At 43.5% G+C, this 23,595-nt stretch overlaps 1 protein-coding gene across 1 annotated transcript in view; it reads left to right on the forward strand.

Annotated features, from left to right (window-relative positions):
- The first annotated feature begins 234 nt into the window (after nt 1-234).
- Nucleotides 235-23,595, forward strand: part of epha2b (eph receptor A2 b) — a 31,646-nt gene continuing 8,285 nt past the window's right edge. Inside the window, exons 1-10 of the mRNA XM_014135356.2 lie at nt 235-435; nt 1,208-1,287; nt 2,489-3,140; nt 14,960-15,115; nt 15,369-15,728; nt 15,946-16,073; nt 16,372-16,543; nt 22,573-22,672; nt 23,269-23,324; nt 23,415-23,540. Of these exons, the coding sequence (XP_013990831.1) occupies nt 354-435; nt 1,208-1,287; nt 2,489-3,140; nt 14,960-15,115; nt 15,369-15,728; nt 15,946-16,073; nt 16,372-16,543; nt 22,573-22,672; nt 23,269-23,324; nt 23,415-23,540 (1,912 nt within the window). The 5' untranslated portion in view covers nt 235-353. The remainder of the gene's footprint in view (nt 436-1,207; nt 1,288-2,488; nt 3,141-14,959; nt 15,116-15,368; nt 15,729-15,945; nt 16,074-16,371; nt 16,544-22,572; nt 22,673-23,268; nt 23,325-23,414; nt 23,541-23,595) is intronic.

A 23,595-nucleotide genomic window follows, 5' to 3' on the forward strand; every position in this document is an offset into this window, starting at 1 on the left:
ATAATAATGTGATTGATAAACTTGTATCATGAGTTTCATGCAGAATTCTCTCTTCTTATTTTTGTACACAAAAAAAAAGAATCAGTAAAAGGTAAATAGGCCAACATTGTATTGATATCTGCTTTTCTTGTCGCTAAGGTAAATGACTGAGGCCATCAAAACCATAATGCCAATGTCACTTTTCTCTTTGCCACACCCCCTCCTTTATGGAATTGATGACATTCCAACAGGCGGCGTTGGTGACGTCCTCATTTGTGAATGAGGCTTTCGCGAGCTCACGGTTTAGTTGAGCAACTGATGAGAGCGTGGAAGGGTCCCAACCAAGCTTAGAAATAATAAGAAAACATTCTCAAATGGATTCCCGTGGAATTAAGCGCTTGTTGTTTTCCTATGTATTAATTAACGGTATATGTATTACACTGCAAACTAAAGAAGGTAAGCGAAAGTCTTGACTACTTTTCAAACTTTGGCAACTATTTGAAATCAAAATGTTCCTGTTGCAAGAAGTATATACTACTCTGTTCAAGAAGTGGATGTTTAAAGCACAGGGCAAGAACATGGGCTATTGATACAATGTCGCAACTTGTAGAAGTTTTTAAGTTTGTTGATTTTTGACCAGAAACTGTTTTTAATGCAACCCATTATACTTTTTTTTTTAGATGTTCAAGTTTCGCCCGCATTCGATTCAGTATCTATGCTGATCTCTTTATCAAGATGAGGGTGTTGAGAGCAGTCTTGCTACATTATAGAGTGCCACTACCTGTTGGAATATTGAACTTTTATATTGTCTCCTGATCAATAAGATTGCAATAAGATATTGTGAACATATTAAATATAACAATATAAAATGAATAATTATCTGCATGGTTGGGCTGAATATTCATGCCTGGTACCACTTATTGCGCAGAAAAGTTGAATGATGGGAAAGTTAGGATATTCCATCTCAAGTTACTGATTACACCCTAAGCTTCCTTTTTAATTGTGAAAGTCACTAACATAGGCCTATGTTTGAGCCTCACTTGAGGAAGTGTAGGGGATTTAGACAATTACTTTTCTTGGGGTAAGATATTAGAGTTCAAATGATAATTTGCTTCTTTCTATTAGGTATTAACTTCAAAATGTACATGTCCCAGCTTTCTGTGGTAAGTAAATCACATTTTAGTAGGTTAAGACCTGTTTGATTTAATTTTACTTTTCCCCTCTGCAGAGGTGCTGTTGGATATGAGGGCATCAGGGAGTGAGCTAGGCTGGCTGACCTGGCCCTATGAACAAGGATCCAAGCAAGGGGTCAGTATCCATCTATTCTTTCCATTGCCCTGTCTCTGTACTCTTCTCTTTGGGGTAGTATGGAGAGGGTAGCACATAGTATGCCATGTCTGACTTTCTTACCTTCACACAACTTTAACAACTCTTATTTGCCAGTATCTACTTTTCTGGGTGCTATAACTTGGTGCTCATGCATAAACATTACTAAAAGTGTAACGTTCAAGTTGAATATGTGAAAGGGTCACATTATTCTAGTGGGGGTTGGATTTTAGATGGCAGCATGTCAGGACTATTCCAAGGGAGAAAATGGTAGCTATAGCAAGTGTGGTAGAGAATACTTGTGGTTTTAAGTCCCTCATTTCAGAATTGTATGTAAGGGTGCAATTGACCTAAAGTTTGGAGCACATAGTGCTTTTTGGGAAATGTAGATGTAGTGAGTTAAATTGGCTATCTTTTTCTCATGAGGAGAAAATGTGTTGTCTTTCGTCACAGTAAAACACAACAGATTATTGTTTTTTGCTATCGTGTGCTTTTGTGTAGTATGTGTGCTTGGGTCCAATTTTGTTTAATTTACATTTGAGTGGTCATTCACATTTGTCTCTCCCTTGTTCAGTAGAGTTATGGAGGCGCTCTCTCTCCTGTTGCATGCCCCCGTTCATGTGATGCCACACAGTCAGCCAACAAAGCACATTCCTTTAATTAATAGCAGTGGTAACATGCAGAGAGAACCCCGCTGTGGACACATGTATTTCAGCAGTCACTATTAAGCTGAACGTTGAAGACTTCTCACTAAAATGTCGAACTTCTGTGGCAGCAAGAGTTGGATACATGGATCAACATATGTTGCATAAGATGTTGACAGACATTGTTGACAGACCTCTGTTATTTCAATGGCATTGTCAAAATCAGCTGGCTTCAATCCTTTGCTAAGGCCTCGTCTTATCTCGCCACTCTTATGTCTTAATATGTTCCTTTGGGGTCTCCCTCACTCTCTCTCACGCTTTCCCTTTGTCTCCTGTGTTCAAATTACAGGAGGGCCGGGGGTCTGGGAACTCATATAACACATTAAGGCACACCATTAGCATTTAAGATGTCAACATGGGCAGTTGGGCACCCCCCCATAAGCATTGAACATTTTAACTTTGTTCCAGCCCACTATTAGTCATGTATCCCCAGAGTCAGTATGTGACTGGAGTCCTGATGGTCTGTCTGTGTGTTTCAGTGGGAGGTGGTCCAGAGGAGTCTGAATGGCTCCCAGTTGTACACCTACAGTGTGTGTAATGTGGGCGAGCATGAGCAGGACAACTGGCTGCGCACCACCTTCATCCAGCGCCGCCCATCGGCCTCTCGCGTCTTCGTGGAGCTGCAGTTCATTGTGCGTGACTGCAACTCATTCGACGGCTCGTCGCTCACCTGCAAGGAGACCTTCAACCTGTTCTCCTCTGAGTCGGACGCCGACATCGGCACCAGCTTCCGCAAGGGCCAGTTCAAGAAGGTGGCCACAATCGCGCCGGACGAGATCACCAGCCGCAACGAGCTGCGCATCAACACAGAGACGCGGGTGGTGGAGAGCCTCAGCAGGAAAGGCTTCTACCTGGCCTTCCAGGACATTGGGGCCTGCATGGCGCTGCTCTCTGTCAGGGTCTACTACAAGACCTGCCCGGCCACCATCAAGAGCCTGGCAGCCTTCCCTGAGACAGTGGCGGGTGGGGGGGTGAACCAGGCCCTGAGGGAAGTGGCGGGGGCCTGCGTGAAGAACGCGGTGAGTGAGGAGTCGCCCCGCATCTACTGCACGATGGACGGAGAGTGGGTGGTGCCTGTTGGACAGTGCCAATGCATGCCCGGCTACGAGGCCGTCAACGACACATGTCGAGGTAAGGTATAATGTTCCTGTGTTCTCTTGGCTCACTGACAGCTGGGCATTCTGAGAGCTGGCCTCTATCCTCTCTAGCATCATGGACTCTAATGCTGTGTTTGCCCGTGCGTGCGTGTGTGAGCTGACGTGAGTCTACATAGAGATATTTAACAGAAGGTGTTTACCATTTGTGTTGGTTATAAAACATGCATGTCAGTACATTATCCCTGACCTTGAACCCAAACTACAACTAAAAAAACATTGTAACAAAATTCAGCTACTCGTAGGCCATGCATGTGATGTGATATCAAATGTATCAAGATAAAAGTACTTTTTATTATACTTTTAAGTCAGACATTTTCCTCTTAACTAAAACGGGTTTGTGAGGTGCCCAGTTTTGGGAGTAGCCAAGCTTATCAGGACCCTCGTAAGCTAGTTTCCTACTAATTTGTCATTCATTCTCTTTTGTAAGATACTCATAGGTAGTCTTACCGTCACTCAACCCCTGGGCTTCGTAGTTACATTGCAACCATGTTGGATTCAAGTCCTCATCAGAGGCCCTCTAGCCTACATTCTTCTGAGTCCTGACAAAATGACAGATGTTGATCAAAGATGGGAGGTTCACAAGGCAAACTCAGAGACTATACTGGTGATGAATTTACTTCTTCTAGGTGGCAGGGGAGGAGGATGGGAAACAACCCCCTCTGGTTGTCTCTGACTTTGTTGGTTACATGCATCAGAGAAATATGCATTCCTTAAGCCATTGGGCATGCTCTCTCTCTCTCTCTGTCCTTCACTCTCTCCTTCACATTCCACTTTTCACTCTCTCTCTCTGCTGTGAGAGACGAGGTTTCAACATTTGAGGGTTTTGTGAGGTACTGCAGCAGGGTGTGTGAGAGAGTGTTGGCATGCTCAGGCCTGTTGGGAGCTGTTCTGTGATGGAGCGCCACAAAACTATCATCACCTGAACACTAGGCATGTTACTGCACCACTGATTTTGGAACACACACACACACACACACACACACACACACACACACACACACACACACACACAATTTTCTCATCTTCCCCTCCATTGGTATGGACATTTCCTGTCATTTTATTTCTGTCAGGTCATAGTTTTAGATGAAAGGATAGTGGGGTGGGTGAGTGAGAAACACTCGCACACAGAGACTGAGAAAAGTTGTGATAAAAAGGTGAGGAATAGAATGTAACGGCAGAACAGGGAGGTGCAGTGTTGAGCTGAAGGCACTGGCTCCCCTTGTCCTCCACTTCTTCTCCACTGCATTCCTCTTCATTTTCTGAGGAACCTCCCAGATTACTGCAGGTCTGAGGAATTCCTTAGGGAGGACTCCTGCAATGCATCCCAAATGGCACCTTATCTAATATAGTGCACTACTTTTGATTACAGCCCTATACATGGGGAATAGAATGCCATTTGGAGTGTACTCCATCTTACAGGACAATGAATTGAAGTGTTGGATTGAGAAAGGGAGTGGATAGAGTCAGATGGATATATTCATTCCATGGGAGGTTGAATACAGACAGCTGCAGTGTAAATTGAATGAGCTTGGCATTTTGAGATGAAAAAACATGGATACAACCATGCATGCTGTACACACACACACACACACACACACACACACACACACACACACACGCAAGCAAGCATGCCTACGTATGCATGCATACACACACACGCGCATGCACGTACCCCCCCCCCCTCCTTTTCCCCCATGCTATGTGTTCCAGTTGACTCACTGTTGACATTGACACACTTTTCCTCCTTTAAAAAGAACGCCCTTCCTTACACAATCTGCACAAAAGTGCACATACCTTGTGTTACCACAGAAAGATAAACATTTGGCCCAGCTGCTCCTTGGACTGTGTTGAGCTGTCCATGCCCACACCCTGTCACCCACAGTAAGGCCGTGTGCACACTCATCCCGGAGCTGGGCAAATATGACTTAGGACCAACTATATGTGTTCCAAATTGCAACCTATGGTCAAAAGTAGAGCACTATATTGTGAATTGGGATGCACACTCAGTTTCCAAATGCTCGTGTTTACACACAGTCAATGTTGGGCTCTTTTTTTTTTAGAATACTTTCTGTTGGAAAAATCCTGATAGAACCAGTAAATGAGTTCTGGTAAGGTTATTTTCTCCCAAAGGAGGAGTTCCCTTTTCCAGTAATCTAGGCCTAGCTTTCTTCCCCCTAAAGTGATGTCAAGTTAAACTGTCGGTGACACTGAAGCTGAATGACTGTGCCTTCTATGTGATGAGTGATTTGTGTGGGTAGTAAATTACTTGGGTGTGTGTTTTATGTGCAGTAAGTACTGGTACTGCCTGCATCTTTGTCTTCCTGATAAGAGGTATCTTAAATAAGACGTCTCAGTCATTCTTATTCCCTTGTCTGTTCCTACTAGCACTGACTTTGCTGATAACTTCTTTATTGAGGAAAAATGTACTTACTACAACTGTGATATGTGGTAGTCTCACCTAGCCATCTTAAGATGAATGCTCTAAATGTAATGTAAAATCCTGCCTCCATATTTATTTAGCTCCTTCTGTTGTTTTTTCTTTCTTTCCCCCTCATTCATTCATTCTCTCTCTCTACATATGTTGTTGCTCCCAGGCTCTACCCCCCCTCTTTTCGCATCTCCATTTTCAAACTCTCCTTTGAGTTTATGATCATAAGCAACATCATTACTGAGTTTTTATTGTAACCAGCTACAAGATGACCACATTCCTTCTTGTTTTTCTATTGCTCTCTGAATGATGGTTTTATTATGGTTGGCCAGTGTGCAGGTCCTGAATGTGACACTATTTGAATCGCAACATCCCGTTTCACACGACCCATATGTGACTGACTATTTAGACTTTGCTCTGTTCTGTGTATGCTAGTAAACAAATACGTTTTTTTGCTTATTTGACAACTGTCTCTTAAAACGATAAACAGACCCTAAATTTGAACAGTATTCCATATATGTATCCCACAGTTTTGGGTGGATACACTTACATGCAGCAAAAACTGTTGCCATTCTTCACATATTGACCAAGAAACATAAACCTATAATCCTGATAAAATGTGAACTGAAATATTTTAATGTTTTGAATATGTTTATTGGGATTACAGCCTTGATATATGACACAGACGATTCAGTGAATACGTGACAAAACGAGAGGATTCACCCCAGTTTACTCCCTGGAGAGTCATTATGAAGAAGACCAGCACAATTGTTATTTTGGTGCAACATAATATCAGCAGCGCAGACTCTGTTGCTGGAGCCAAGGAAGGAAACCTCTCTGGGAAGCTCTCTGAGACTGGTTTGTTGTGACATTTTGTTCCTGATCAGATGGGGTGCATACGCCTACAATGTTACATACACTTTATGTCCCTCCTTGCGATCCATAGCTTAAGTCATCATTATGGATACTGTGGATTTACTAGATTTACTTGGCCTATGATCACATTGTGTTCATAGTCCAAGAAATCATTAAGGATCTTCTTATCAGACTAGTTTTGCACTTTCAGCATGCTCATATCAAAGCGCCTTTCTTTCTTACCCTTTGGAAATGGGGAATGGGGAGGTTTCGGGAGATTGGCTGTGATTACTTTTAATGTGATTCTGTGATCTTGTGCCAAGTTGATGTTGACCTCTCACATGGAGGTTCAGAGCGTGGGCTAGAAAATGGAGGGACTGAGTAAATTGCCTCTCGACAGTGTCGTGCACTATCATGTTGAATTTTGTGCCCATTATAATTCAATGAATTCTATAAGAGATGACAGGAAACTGAGTAGTGGCCAATATTTATCTAAATTGTGCATTTCAAAATGTTTTACTGATTTTTGAATTGATGGAGCAAGTTTAGCCTTTTGCTTTAGAATTCATTCAATAGGCCTGTATGTTGTGGTTGCAATGTCATATGTCAAATCCTATTGCTTTTCTGATCCAGACGTACAGTTCATAAGTAAATAAGGGTTATGGTTAGAAAATCGTAGGAAGCACTTAATATGGCATAATAGCATTGGCTAGTCATGAGGATGCGCAAAGCTGGCTCTTCTCTGGGCATATGTAGGCCAAAGAGAATCCTACTTTCTGGTATGGCTGACAGTGCAACAGCAGAGTAACTTTAACAAAACACAGAGCAATAAACTTTTGGTGTCTGTCTCAGTGTTCTCATTCAAAGACATTTGTGCCATTTATTATAACAGTATCCAGACATACAATTACTCCCAGGTGGCATGTAGCTCCATTTCCCCCTATGTTGGTACTTTGCTGAAAAAGTATTCCGGGGCATGTTTTTGGTGCATATTTCCTCTGTATGGCATTCCTGTGCAACGTGGTTGGGCCGTGGAGATTTGTGTATTGTGCTGCCGGTGTGTGAGCTCAGCTCTTTCCGTCCCCCCACCGGACAGGACGGGCTCCAACGGAAACCGGACGCCACCTAATCCTCAACCACTCTCCAACCTGTTGGCTCAGGGCTTTCTATTGTTGCGCTGCAGTCAGTCCCCCCCTTTCACTCCTTTGGTTTTTGCGGCCCACGGATAAGTCATTTTGTTTATTGGTTCATTAATTTGGCCTCTTAACAGGAAGCAGACACGTTGGAATCCAGCTTGCGTGGCCACCTGGATGTGTGGCCTTGACTTTTAGGAAAGGCAAAGGAAGTGTGTCCTAGATGACTGTGGTGGCTGTTGTTGGGCAGGGTAGTCGAAGGCCAGGACATGAATAGAAAGGAAAGAAGAATATTATTTAATCAGACCATGACATCTGTTTTGTGTTAGACCTCTTTGTTGGTTTGTGTGACGGTTGTTTTAATGCATGCATTGCTGCTTTCTCACTGTTTGTACCCCTTTCTCATTCCCATTTGCACTCCTCTCACTTCCCCTGTTCTCTGTGAACAGCACGAGGGAAGAGGAGTGTGAAGAAAAAGATATTAGGGAATTTATTGTGTTTTGTTGACAACCAGATGAAAGCCTAAGTGGAATTGTAAAACAGATGTAATTCCCTTACAGCTGCTCCATCGGTCACCTTATCCTTTTGACTAATGTCCCCCCACACCTTAACCCCCCCCCCCTCTCCCTCTCCGCCCCACTCCTCCATCTGTGACCCCATGGCTTCATTTTACCACTACCCCTCCCCCGTCGGATACACACATTGTTCTACTCAACCACCCCCAATACACCTATGACAAGTTGTCCTGCACATGTAAACATGGCATTAGTGACATCACATGGGAAAATGGGAGCAGAAAATACATTTTAGCAGATGCTGTTTTCCAGAGCAACTTAAATAAGTGCATTCAACCAAGGTATATGAAACTACCACATATTACAAACATTGCAAGTAAAACCTGCTTCAAAATAGCCGATACCTGCAAAATCTGATGGATGCTGACTTTTCCCTGGATATCTACAATTAGTCATGATAATGATCTCAACATTGTTGCTTTTCTGGAGCTTTATTTTTATACCCTTTTTTTGTCTACTCCCCCTCCCTGCGAAACAAGCTGTGGTTTCCCCTTTCTTGCTCCTTCCTTCCCCCTCTCGCTCCTTCCTTCCCCCTCTCGCTCCTTCCCTCATGTCTCTCCTGTTTGTTTTAGTAGGCCATCAACTCCCTGTAGTCGAGGACAATTTTACTACTACCCTGGAGCAGACATGACCCCCCCTCTGCTTTAAAACCAAAAGAGCCCAGGACTTGACTTAGGCTTTTTGTTTTGCTCCTCTCCTCTAGCGCACCCCCACTTTATTCAAGGGCTTGAGGGCTTTCTGTTGTCCGGCTGCTGTGTACCCATTCATCCATCCATTCGTCCGTGCATTTATCACTATCTCCATCTCATCCATCTTAACTCCGGCTGACAAACCAGCCCACTCAACTCCCAGAATCCACCAGGACCCGCCAGTCACTCACTATAAACAAACGCACAGGCTCTTTAGGCCCAGGGCCTCTCATGACAAACAGGGCCTACATCCCAGGGGATCCCAAAGGGCAAAAAAAGGAGGCATTCTCACTTAGGTTTCTCAGCTGTCTGACTCTTAAAGAGGTTGACAGACTTTTATTTACTTGAGAAATGCACCAGGTTTTCCTCAAGACTCTTACTCCCTGTTCTGTTCTTTGTCAACAACATTTCAGCTCACTCCCCTAATTTTTCCCTGGACTCAATCTGTGGCCTTCTTCCCTCGCATACTTTGATTGGCTGCTGGAGGAAGGAAGCTCAGCGTCAGCCTCGCGCTTCCTGCTTCCTGTTGTGTCCAACAGCAAAAGACGAACCACTCTCTCACTTTCAGAGGAACATTCCTTTACCCTTCTTAAGTTCCTATTCCTCCTCAAAAACGAATCAGCTGGTTGTCACCGATACCTCTTGATCACATTCTTTGGATTCATTTCCTATGATTGTGTCAGTTTACACATGTGCTGACCTTTCTAGAGAAAGGCAGTAAAGGAAATGGGCATGAACTATATGGTCTCCAGGCTAGAGGTCTTCACGGGTCCAAAAAGTTGCCTTTCCCACCCGACCTGATATGCATAAATATATATATTTTTAAACTGAGACACGTTCCCGAAATGGACCCGAGTACAGTCAGACCCGTGGGAAACACTGGGAAATGTTCCCAAATAGACTCGTGCTAGTTTCAGCTCTCTCCCCTAATTTTTCCCTGGACTCAATCTGTGGCCTTCTTCCCTCGCATATTTTGATTGGCTGCTGGAGGAAGGAAGCTCTGAGAGTAGAAAGAAACCTGGCGCTGCCAGCACCATCAATAAACAAGCGGCATTGGCCAAATGATCCACAGTTGCGTGTTCTTAAACTGCCTATATATAACAAATTACAAAAACGATTCGATGTGTAGCATATTAAAAACATTATAGCCGATTTATTTTTTTATTATTATTATTTTTTTTAGTTATGAAACTGTTTCCTCGCGTTTCAGCTGCCTAGTTTCAGAGATTTGAGCGCTAAATGCATCAGGCCATTGCAATAGGCTACTACTCCTATACAGATATTGACGTCCGGAAGGGAGCTAATTTGTTAATTTTCTATCCGAATATGATTCATAAAGACAAGCCTTATATTGTTCGATTAAAGGAGTAACTCTGGTAGGCCTAAAACATTCTTCCTCACCTCAAGTTCAACTGTCGGAGTCCGATGGAGTGCCGGTGCTCACTGCCTTCATAGGCCTGCAGTAGCTACATCAGACAAAAGTTTATTGACTTTATTAGGGTAATTTCAAAAGAAAGTAAAGTAATTGTTTATAGGGAAAATACGAAGAGGTTATTATATTGCAGCATTAAATTAAGTTTTGCATCTTGCCCTCTTTGGTTTTTCCTTTTCATGGTTTGAGTGAAGGTAGCATAGTAGGCCTACCGGTATTTATATTATTGCAGCAAACGCCTTTACAGCTGCAACTTAATTTGGCTAACGAAAATGTCTAAACAGAATGAAACCTTTGATTTGAACAGGCTAGCCTATATTGCAACTATTACCAACAAATGTCCTACCCAACAAATAACATCAATAGGCTAATGCTATTTATTTTACAACAGACCAACTTTTAACCTAATGAAGCTCTGTCTAATTGTTTTGTTTAACAAATGTCTTAACAAAATGAAACAAAGCACTCTTTACATGGGCTATTTAAAGAACTGGTTTAAATTATTTAAATAGGCCAATAATTAGTAATAATAATGACCAAACAATTGATAATAAATACGGAAATGTATAAATGAAAGGTAACTTCTCATCTTTGTCCACTAAAACTTGTCCCCAAGGACATTCCTCTTGTCGGCTTCTTTTCACAATACAGTTTTTCCTCGAACTTTTTTTGTTTGTTTTATTTCAAAGAAAAAAGTCTCCCATCTTCAACAGTAGTCTGGGCCAAGGCTCCTTTCACTCGCTCTCCTCAGCAGCAGGCACGTGATGCGAGCAGCCAGAACCAGTTTCAGCTGGACATAAGCTATACATTTTATTGAGTTGCAGTTGGCTGAGACAGTTCTCATCACACAAACACTAACGGTCCAATCGCGTCCAGCCGGTAAATCAAATTAAGCATTTCTCGAACAGCAGCACACAATTTTTCAGCATCAGCACACAGGCCTAGTAACGTAGCACATCCGTTGGTGTGAATCTACTCCTCTCCCATTCACCCGGCTTGGGGAGAAAGGGGTGCTAATTGCACATCCAGAGACCAGTGGCAATTATATCAGACCTGAGCCAGATCCGAGACAAACGTCAGAATTTAGTACAGTCCCACTCGGGTCCCGGGTCGGCTCTCGGAATTTTGGGTCAGTTGAAACCGTGAAGACCTCTATTCTAGGCCCATGGGCCTCCCGTTGGGTGGTGAATTCTGGACTGCTTGTTGATTACAGAGTCTGCCTCTTAGTGTAAGGCCATCTCACCACAGCCCTGACCATACGCATTGCAGCCACTTTTTTATTTTATTTTTTCTGCCGCTGCTGTGCAAAAAGAGCATATTCTCCTCTATTCAGTTGCCATGTGGCATTTCTACTATTTGTAACAAGTGTTTTTTTTTTCTTCCCCTCTCTGGAGTTTAATGGCCTGGCATTCTCCTGCCTGCTGGTTGCTAGTGAAAGGAGATGCTAATGGCTTAGCTGGAAACCTTTGGTGAGGCTGGAAGGGAGTAGCAGAGAGGACAGAGGAATTTGGGGATTATGAGAGGGGAGGCAGAGGCCTATGAATTGGGGTTCGAGACAGCAGCTGTTTTGTTTGCCCACTCAATGCAATTCTCCTCTCACTCCCCCTTTTTCTTCTTAAGTCTCCAGCAGGATTCGATACCCCTGTCTTTCTATCAATCTACTCCCCTTCTGTTTCTCTATCCCTCCATTTCTTTTTTGCCTTCGAGGTGCTGTTAATGAGTAGTTGTGAATGTTCTAGAAACAGCATGCAGAGAAAGAGAGAAGGGTAACATGAAAGAATGAGCAACGTGCAGGCTGCATGCAGGACATCAGTCACAATCCAAATTCTTTTCATGCTAGGAATTCTCTCAAACAAAGATTGCACCACGTTTGCTGTAATGTATATCCTTTGTTCACCTCCTATTGCTGACAAATGGCTTGACCGCAACTTGGAGGCCCCAGAGAGACAAAAAACGAATGGAGCAAAGGAAGGGGAATGTCTCAGTCACTTGAGTTAATACCCTCAAAATAAATAAAACACAGGCAGTTTCTTTCAGGCAAGTGTGAGGTTACTTGCAGTTTCCAAGTAAACTTCAGTCAAACTTGACCACAACTAAGACGGCAACTGAACAAAGCTGATATTTTTCTGAGAATAGACATCTGTTTCTTTCTCGACTTGTCCCTGTGTTGTCTTTTGGATGCACACACTGAAACCATCTGTCATTTATTCTTGACATATTTCACCTTTCTCAGGTCATTCCTCAATTGCCTGTAAACTCTCTTTCATTTTAGCATTCTCTCGCACACACACACACACACTCCAACTGTCCTTTTTTCTAACACCTTGTTACCTACTTTGCACACAGTCGCTCACATCAAACATATCATCCATCTACATGATATCGTTCATCTATCCATCTGTCTTAAATTAGGGCCTCAGACTCTTCATGTCTGATAAAGCAATGAAGTCAACCTAGGTAAAGGGAGCTGGCTAAGGAAGAGCTGCTATTTGAGATTATTGGGACACAGCCCTGTACCGCAGGACCTGGAAATAGAAGAACCAAAGTAAGGTGTGTGTATGGTGAAGAGAACAGTAATCCTTCCACTGAAGTCAGATTTCCTCTCCAAGTGTGTGTGATCATGTAAGGGGATATAGCAAGGACATGACCAGCAGCCATTGGAATGTTTTTTGAGCGTTTAAGGGTGGCCTTCTCATTTTCACTTTCCTCCATGAGACCCTCAGAGATTTCACGCCGTCTTACTCTGATTCCCCTACTGTTGGTGCACAGCTGGAGCCTACCTACAGCTCTCCCACTATATTCTCCCACGTGTGAAATCAGCAGACATCTAATCTAAGTGATACTGTTTCATATCTGCACAGGGGTCTTTTTAAAAGACGGTTGAATTATGCACATAATGGTTCCGCTCAGTTTTTCATTTTCTATCTCTTTCTGCCTTTTCCCACTTGATTCTGTCTTGCTCTCTGTTTTCTCTCCTCGTGAAGTATTGATGGCTGACATACTGTCCTGGAATGTGGGACGACCAGTTGTATTAGTTTAGAGCAATGGAGAGCGAAGGGGGATGGTTTAAAGGAAGTGTAGGAGTTCAAAGTACACTGAACAAAAATATTAACGAAATAATGTAAAGTGTTGGTCCCATGTTTCATGAGTTGAAACAAAAGATCCCAGAAATGTTCCATACACACAAAAAGCTTTTCTCTTAAATGTTCTGCACAAATCTGCTTTCCAAGATAATCCATTCACCTGACAGGTGTGGCATATCAAGAAGCTGATTAAACAACATGATCATTACACAATAAAAGGCCATCCTAAAATGTGCAGTTTTGTCATACAACACAATGCCACAGATGTCTCAAGTTTTGATGGAGTGTGCAATTGGCATGCTGACTGCAGGAATGTCCACCAAAGATGTTCCCAGAGAATTTAATGTTCATTTCTCTACCATAAGCCGCCTCCAAGGTCGTTTTAGAGAATTTGGCAGTACGTCCAACTGGCCTCACAACTGCAGACCACGTGTAACCATGCCAGCCCAGGACCTCCACCTCCGGCTTCTTCACCTGCGGCATGGTCTGAGACAAGCCACCCGGACAACTGATGAAACTGTGGATTTGCACAAACTGTCAGAAACCGTCTCAGGGAAGCTCATCTGCGTGCTCGTCGTCCTCACCAGGGTCTTGACCTGACTGCAGTTTGGTGTCGTAACCAACTTCAGTGGGCAAATGCTCACCTTCGATGGCCACTGGCACGCTGGAGAAGCGTGTTCTTCATGGATAAATCACGGTTTCAGCTGTACTGGGCAAATGGCAGACAGCGTGTATGGCGTTGTGGGTGGGCGGTTTGCTAATGTCAACGTTGTGAACAGAGTGTCCCATGGTGGCCATTTGGTTATGGTATGGGTAGGCATAAGCTATGGACAACGAGCCCAATTGCATTTTATCGATGGCAATTAGAATGCAGAGATACCGTGACGAGATCCCGAGGTCCATTTGTCGTGCCCTTTATCTGCTGCCATCACCTCATGTTTCAGCATGATAATGCACGGCCCCATGGCGCAAGGATCTGTACACAATTCCTGGAAGGTGAAAATGTCCCAGTTCTTCCATGGCCTACATACTCACCAGACATGTCACCCATTTGAGCATGTTTGGGATGCTCTGGATCGATGTGTAGGACAGCGTGTTCCAGTTCCCACCAATATCCAACAAATTCGCACAACCATTGAAGTGGGACAACATTCCACAGGCCACAATCAACAGCCTGATCAACTCTTGTGACTGTCTCGCTGCATGAGGCAAATGGTGGTCACACCAGATGCCGACTGGTTTTCTGATCCACGTCCCCTACTTCAAAAAATATATCTGTGACGAACAGATGCATATCTGAATTCCCAGTCATGTGAAATCCATAGATTAGAGCCTAATCTGCACCAAAACTCCTACTCAGATGTAGGAAAACACTGTATTAGTCATCTACGTAACAATGTTGTGTTTGTGTCCCAAATAGCACCCTATTCCCTTAGTGCGCTACTTTTGACCAGGACCCATAGGGCAGTGCATTATATAGGGTGCCATTTGGGTCATACACTGCATGTTTTCCTTGCCATATTTTCATTTGCAGTTTCTCAACTAGTTCCCCTCAGGTTCTCATGAAAGTCTCCCCTATCTGTGTGTTGGGTTTTCAGATTGTCAGCCAGGCTTCTTCAAAGCATTTGTGTCCAACGACGCATGCGAGCTTTGTCCTGTTAACACCAAGCTGCTGAGCTCCGGGGCACTGCTGTGTCTGTGTGCAGATGACTTCTATCGTGCTCCCGATGACCCAACTACAGGGCCCTGCTCAAGTGAGGACATTTTGGAAAATTACTTTTTAATGCACTGTCAACATTGGTGGATCCTACAGTGAAAACAAATGACAGATTTACTTTTCATTGTGCTCAGTGCTCTCTTGACCAAAAAATAATGACACTAAAAAGATTAGAATGACCGTAAGCAAGAGAAAGTCCCAGAATGCTACAGTTTTTAACATAATGTTAACGACGACATTAATCATACATGAACTAACATGCTTCTATTTTCCTGCTCCCGTTTTCTCAGGCCTGCCCTCAGCACCGCGAGAACTGGTCGCCACGACCACCCAGCTGGCGGCGGGCAAGCTGCAGCTGTCATGGAGTCCGCCGGAGGACACGGGCGGCCGCAGTGACATCAGCTACAGTGTGGAGTGCCGGCGCTGCGAGGGCACCGCGTGCCAGCCATGCGGGGAGAAGGTGCGCCTTGAGCCGGCCAGCTCAGGCCTGATGGACACCAGGGTGGAAGTGAGCGAGCTGGAGCCCCACCTCAACTACACGTTCACCGTGGAGGCCCACAGCGGAGTGTCGCTGTTCGCCAGCCAGGGGGCGCCACGCTCCAACAGGCCCCCATCCACCAGCACATTGACCACTGCCCTGCACTACACAGGTGGGTCACTGTACTTGGGGGTAATATTGGTGGTGGTAGTAGAAACCTTTTATTATGCATCAACTGAAATGTAGTTGTATGGCCTTATACAAGCACGATCGCTAAATACTCCATCAAACATAATACAGTGAAAGCATTTCAAAAGCTCTTGGTTAAACTTGTGAAGGACATTGCACAGTCTCTGAAATTGTTAATATCTCTCCCCCTCCCTCCTCAGACCCTCCCAAGGTGACGTCCATGCGTCTGGACGAGCGGAGCCTCACCAGCCTTTCCCTGTCCTGGGCTGTAGCCCCCCGCAGGCCCATGCCCCAGCCCACCCGCTACAAACTCACTTACCGCAAGAAGGTACAGTAAACCATCCATGCCAAACTAGCTGGTGAAAGTGTTTGCAATGTTCTATTTACATATGTCTTTTGATACATAATATAACTTAAAAAGGGAATTTTGTGGTAGTGCATGAAGAAAGGGGGGGAAAAGGAAAGAAAGAAAATGAGGGGTTTCGGGGATGATAAACACCACAGGGGGAGCAATACCGCATAACAAAACAGTGTACCTTATTATTATGATTCCTTACCAAAAGGCATGTTGGTTCACTGTGTTCTCATCTTTCAATTCCCCACCCCTCCTTCTCCAACTCTACCAGGATGACAATCTGGATGTGACCACGTACACTGTTCTGATTCTGGAGAAGAGCTCTGTGCAGATCAGTGACTTGTCCCCAGGCACAGCCTACCTATTCAGGGTACAGGCCCTGAGCCCCGAGGGCAGCCCTGGAGAATCCAGCATAGAGGATGAATTTGAGACCCTGACTGAAGGTAAGGAAGATGGCCATATATCAGGTTAATAAGGAGAAGGGAGAATGAAGGGATGCTAGAGTATTTGAGATGATTGGGACACAGCCCCATACCTCAGGGCCTTGAAATGGAAGAACCAGTGTGAGATGGTGGACCAAACCTGATGTAATTTAGAATTAAATTAAGATAAATCCACACAACTAAATAAATGGGCAAGGGAATACAGAAATACTGACATGCATTCGTTTTCTATACATATCTACATATATTTCTTTTTTTGTATTCAGTTGAAGTCGGAAGTTTACATACATTTAGGTTGGAGTCATTAAAACTTGTTTTTCAACCACTCCACAAATTTCTTGTTTAACAAACTATAGTTTTGGTAAGTCGGTTAGGACATATACTTTGTGCATGACACAAGTAATTTTCCAACAATTGTTTACAGATTATTTCACTTATAATTCACTGTATCACAATTCCAGTGGGTCAGACGTTTACATACATTAAGCTGACTGTGCCTTTAAACAGCTTGGCAATTTCCAGAAAATGTCATGGCTTTAGAAGCTTCTGATAGGCTAATTGACATCATTTGAGTCAATTGGAGGTGTACCTGTGGATGTATTACAATGTCTACCTTCAAACTCAGTTCCCCATGCTTGACATCATGGGGAAATCAGCCAAGACCTCAGGGGGAAAAAATGTATACATCCATAAGTCTGATTCATCCTTGGGAGCAATTTCCAAACGCCTGAAGGTACCACATCTGTACAAACAATAGTATGCAAGTATAAACACCATGGGACCACGGAGCCGTCATTCCGCTCAGGAAGGAAGAAGTCACTGCTCCAAAACCGCCATTAAAAAAAAGCCAGACTACGGTTTGCAACTGCACATGGGGACAAAGATCATACTTTTTGGAGAAATGTCCTCTAGTCTGATGAAACAAAAATAGATTGGTTTGGCCATAATGACCATCGTTATGTTTGGAGGAAAAAGGGGGAGGCTTGCAAGCCGAAGAACACCATCCCAACCGTGAAGCACGGGGGTGGCAGCATCATGTTGTGGGGGTGCTTTGCTGCAGGAGGGACTGGTGCACTTCACGAAATAGATGGCATCATGAGGTAGGAAAATTATGTCTTGAGATGTTGCTTCAACATATCCACATCAGTCAGGAAGTTCAGGCTTGGTCACAAATGGGTCTTCCAAATGGACAATGACCCCAAGCATACTTCCAAAGTTGTGGCAAAATGGCTTAAGGACAACAAAGTCAAGGTATTGGAGTGGCCATCACAAAGCCCTGACCTCAATCCTATAGAATATTTGTGGTCAGAACTGAAAAGGTGTGTGCGAGCAAGGAGGCCTACAAACCTGACTCCCTTACACCAGCTCTGTCAGGAAGAATGGGCCAAAATGCACCCAACTTATTGTGGGAAGCTTGTGGAAGGCTACCAGAAACATTTGACCCAAGTTAAACAATTGAAAGGCAATGCTACCAAATACTAATTGATTGTTTGTAAACTTCTGACCCACTGGGAATGTGATGAAAGAAATAGAAGTTGAAATCAATCATTCTCTCTACTATTATTCTGGCATTTCACATTCTTAAAATAAAGTGGTGATCCTAACTGACCTAAGACAGGGAATTTTTACTAGGATTAAATGTCAGGAATTGTGAAAAACTGAGTTTAAATGTATTTGGCTAAGGTGTATGTAAACTTCCGACTTCAACTGTGTATCTATCTATAACGAGTAAAATAGTCATGTTTGTATGTGGCTGCTATGAAAGTGAACTGTCTTTGAGGGAAATCAGTGGTGTATTCATTCTGCCGAAAAATGTTTCTTAAACGGAAGCAAACAAAACAGGCATCAACATACCTGAATTTGCCCAATAGAAACTTTTCGTTTGCAACTGTTGACGGATGGAAATTTTATACATGTGCTTTCCTGAAAACGAATTTCTGTGTTCTATTCATGTCCTGTTCTATAAACCAATTTCTGTGTTCATGCAAGTGGCTGACTGAATGAATCTTCACTATGAGTAGCTGCAATTTGGCAGTACGCCCAGACCTTGTTTTTAGAGCGACGGTTTCAAGGTCTCAGCTTCGAGAGAAGAAGCCTCATGAGGTATTGGTCGGCCACATGAATGAAACGAAATGGTAACAATTAATTAATTATGCTAAATCATGCAAATATACCTAGTCTGTGTATAGCCGTATATAAGACAACTGCTGGGACTGCCCAAGCAGAGCTCCTGATTGACATGTGTACTATGGTGCATTGAGTTGGTTGGAACCTTTCCAGCACGCTGACAAATAAAGAATGATTAAATTAAGAATTTCTACACAGACTAATGATTACACCCTAGATCAGCTAGATGCAGGCAATATTGTGCAAGGCGGTATTGAATGTGTTAATGTCTATCACCTTCATAAGTCAAATTCTTCCCTCGACCTGTGCACGTACATTGAAAACTTTCATTAGGTTGTAGCAACCTCATGATGGGTTTTGGGAATATTTGAGTATCATGTAGTAAACTAAAGCTATCAATGTTACATTGAGCTGGGTGAATGGAATTTGAATGACAGTCATTCAATATGCTGTAATAGAAATAAAGCCATGCTCAATTTTAATTTGATTTTTCTGCCTCATCTTAAACGGCACTGACCGCCACTGGTACTGTAGGCTGATGCATATGAATCTTGTATCCATTAAATGGGGTAAGGCTGTACATTGCAATATGAATGTCCAATACGCATAATGGACTGACTGGGGAGATGATTTCCCACAGTCAAAGCCCTGCAATATGAGCTACAACGATAATATTTGGTAATCCCCAAAATGTTGCCTTTGAAAGCCTTGCTAGTTGCATCCTTACTCCGGAAACTGTCTGCTGATAGCTGACAACAGGGTGGCAGGTTTTCCTGATGTGCTGCACAAGAGTTCCATAGCCCAGCAGACTCACCTAGAGGAAAGTGGGATGGACACATGTTAGTTTTGTCTGGGAGACTCTTACAGGGAGGAGAGAGCATGAGTACAGTAAATCCAATCCAACCAGTGGCTATGTGTAATATGTCATCACACAGGCAGACTGCCGCAGTGAAGGAGATTTACATGGTGCATCAGGTATACTATTCGGAGTGTAGCTCGCTTCTCTGAGCTCTGGAGAGATCGCAGGTAGTTGGTCAGAAGGCTCTGGAGGTCCTTTGACCATTCTGTCTCTAGCACCTGGAGAGAGATGGATAGAGGTAGTCAGTGCTAGAAAGAAAGCCCCGACCTCCCACTGGCCCAGGGCCTCCTGCCTAGTATCGTGCAATGTAAAGGAAAACAATATCATGACTTACTGACAGTGCTGCATGTTCCTGCTGGTAGCAAGCCTCAACATGGATGCAGAGGAACTCTGGAGCTCTGTCAGAGTGACCATTGCGTTCTTAGTCACCTCCCTCGATTGCTCAGTTTGGCCGGGCGGCCAGCTCTAGGAAGAGTCTTGGTGGTTCCAAACTTCTTCCATTTAAGAATGATGGAGGTCACTGTGTTCTTGGGAGACTTTCAATGCTGCAGATTATTTTTGGTACCCTTCTCCAGATCTGTGCCTCGAAACAATCCTATCTAGGAGCTCTACGGACAATTCCTTCGACCTCATGGCTTGGTTTTCGCTCTGACATGTACGGTCAACTGTGGGACCTTATATAGACAGGTGTGTGTGCCTTTCCAAATCATGTCCAATCAATTGAATTTACCACAGGTGGTCAATTTAATCAACCAAGCACTGTATGTACATAACAATAGATCGGATTTAAAAGTATGCATGCCATTTTGTGACAACAGCTATGACAAATTACATGGCATACATGTGAATTTATAGCTAGCTAAGATATTATTTTATGTTATGGCACCACATCTCACTAACAATTGCTAAGGAGAACAGCAAATTACACTGTGGCTAATCAGTATTGTGGCTAGCTTCACATAGGTGACTTATTTCATCATGACAACGTGCTCCTCCTTATTTGACTGTAGTTAGCTAGCTTATTAAGAATACACTTGCTTAGCTAGCAAACATGCATTGCGTATGTCATGCCACGATCCTGCTTGCTTTACATCTGACAGATATTTAGTTAGTTAGCTAGCTAAGAATGGTTTATGATAATTGCAGTTTAGTTCATTATCTAGCTAGCTAAGTGTAAAACTGAGAGTCTGGCTGTAAAATGCAGCTAGCTAGCCAACTCGACTTTATCAGTTGTAGCCAAGCTAGCTAGCTTGATACTCAGTAATGTTAGCTTACCATGCTGTTCTGGCCAACTGGACATTCCTCTCGCCCATCGCGGTCGACTCCTCCTTGCCTACTCCTGTCTCTTGGTCTTCTTCTAGGTTCAAAACTATATGGCTGTAGTCCGGTGGCTTATTGTCAAAAGCAACCCACTGCTAACACAGGCACCTGGTACAGGAAGGCAGCCAATGGCTCAGTGTTTCAAAACCTTTCACCTGTTTCTATGTCGAGCAAGGACAATGTTCCATTAGTTATTTTTGTGATGCGCGTGCGGCGCAGCATATAATTAAGCAATAAGGCCCAAGGACGTGTGGTATATGGCAATTGTGGAGGCCAGGTCATGTGATGCAGCACTCCATCACTCTCATTCTGGGTAAAATAGCCTTTACACAGCCTGGAGGTGTGTTGGGTCATTGTCCTGTTGAAAAAACAAATGATAGTCCCACTAAGCCCAAACCAGATGGAATGGCGTATCACTGCACAATGCTGTGGTAGCCATGCTGGTTAAGGGTGCCTTGAATTCTAAATAAATCACACAGTGTCACCAGCAAAGCACCCCCACACCATAACACCTCCTCCATGCTTTACGGTGGGAAATACACATGCCGAGATCATTCGTTCACCCAGACCGCGTCTCACAAAGACCTGGTGATTGGAACCAAAAATATCCAATTTGCACTCCAAACCAAAGTGCACATTTCCGCCGGTCTAATGTCTATTGCTCGTGTTTCTTGGCCCAAGCAAGTCTCTTCTTATTCTTATTGGTGTCCTTCAGTAGTGGTTTCTTTGCAGCAATTCGAACATGAAGGCCTGATTCACACAGTCTCCTCTGAACAGTTGATGTTGAGATGTGTCTGTTACTTGAACTCTGAAGCATTTATTTGGGCTGCAATTTCTGAGGCTGGTAACTCTAATGAACTTATCCTCTGCAGCAGAGGTAACTCTGGGTCTTCCTTTCCTGTGGTGGTCCTCATGAGAGCCAGTTTCATCATAGCGCTTGATGGTTTTTGCGACTGCACGTGAAGAAACTTTAAAAGTTATTGACTTTCCATATTGACTGACCTTCATGTCTTAAAGTAATGATGGACTGTCGTTTCTCTTTGCTTATTTGAGCTGTTCTTGCCATAGTATGGACTTGTTATTTTACCAAATAGGACTATCTTCTGTATACCACCACTACCTTGTCACAACACAACTGATTGGCTCAAATGCCTTAAGAATGAAAGAAATTCCACCAATTAACTTTTAAGAAGGCACACTTGTTAATTGAAATGCATTCCAGGTGACTACCTCATGAAGCTGGTTGAGAGAATGCCAAGTATGTGCAAAGCTGTCATCAAGGCAAAGGGTGGCTATTTGAAGAATCTCAAATATAAAATACATTTTCATTTTAAACACTTTTTTGGTTACTACATGATTCCATATGTGTTATTTCATAGTTATTCTACAATCTAGAAAATAGTAAAAATAAAAGATAAACCTTGAATGAATAGGTGTTCGAAAACTTTTGACCAGTAGTGTACGTTTGCTTTGAGGAAGAAATGTAGTAACATAAACAAAATTAAAGTGGGATTAATTATTTAAATAATTGTCTGTGTGCAATCGTTCATCCATTTATCTATTTATGTGTATTTATTTATTTGTGCATTTAATTATGCATTTAATTCTAATTACGGCAGCTTTTTTTCTGTGTGTGTGTGTGTGTGTGTGTTAAAATCAGTGGTGCAGCTGTGTGTGTCAGTGTGTTACCATTGTGTAAGTGTTTATTGTTGTTGTGCCACAGTGCCACTGTCCCAGAGCAACACGGGGGTCATATTCGGAGCAGCAGTTGGCGGAGCAGCCATGTTGATGATTGTGGTGGTCGTCTTGCTCATACGCAAACGGTCAGCAACAACCTCCTTTTCCCCCCTCAGCGCCTCATCCTTTTTTAAAGCACATTCATAACACCCCTTCACTGGTTTCCTTTCTCATTCTTTTTTCCTTTGTCAATGCTTCAAATGGCCTTTCTTTCCTTTTAACCACCTCTCCACCCCTCTCTCCCCTTTTACTTTTGCTACTCTCACTCTATCTGTTATCCAGCACTCACTAGGGGAAAATTAGTGTTGAGTGTGGCTTGTCATTGCTCAGTGAGTGTACTCTAACAAGTAGGGATTTAAATTGAAGCGGGCCCAAGTGGCACATTGTTTTAGGATAAGAGCTGGTCGGCTCTTTCTGTAGAAGCTAGAGGTGACCCTGCTCCTTCAGCACACCGCCGTCTGTGTCCGTTGGTCCTTCAGGTCTGTCTCTGACACAGCTTAGCAAACACAGACAGGCTCCAGTCCTTTATCAAAGTGTTCCCTCCGTGAATCGAGGTGGCACACACCAATGACTTAGGCACCTTTTGAAACTAGCTGGAAATGAAAGGATAAAAAGAGAAACTGACCATTTTGGGGTTTTAAAGTGAGATGATAATTACTGATGTTTCTTTTCTGTTATTCAGGAGAAGGCGATCTCATACAAGACAAGGACCAGAGGATACTTACTTCTCTAGCTCAGGTAGACAAAAGAAAATAAGTACCCCCCCCCCTGTCTGTCATGTATTTGTATCGTTCTTTCAATAATGTCCATCTTCGTATTCTTCTCCAGAGCAACTGAAGCCGCTGAAGACCTACGTGGATCCGCACACGTACGAGGACCCCAACATGGCCATCCTCAAGTTTGCCAGTGAGATCCATCCCAGCCATGTGACCAAGCAGAAAGTCATTGGAGCAGGTGAGTGAGAACCCAGTTAAAACGATGTGCTTAGGACAAAGGTGTTAAAGGGTTT

This window comes from Salmo salar, chromosome ssa13 (assembly GCF_905237065.1).
Source record: "Salmo salar chromosome ssa13, Ssal_v3.1, whole genome shotgun sequence".
NCBI lineage: Eukaryota > Metazoa > Chordata > Actinopteri > Salmoniformes > Salmonidae > Salmo > Salmo salar.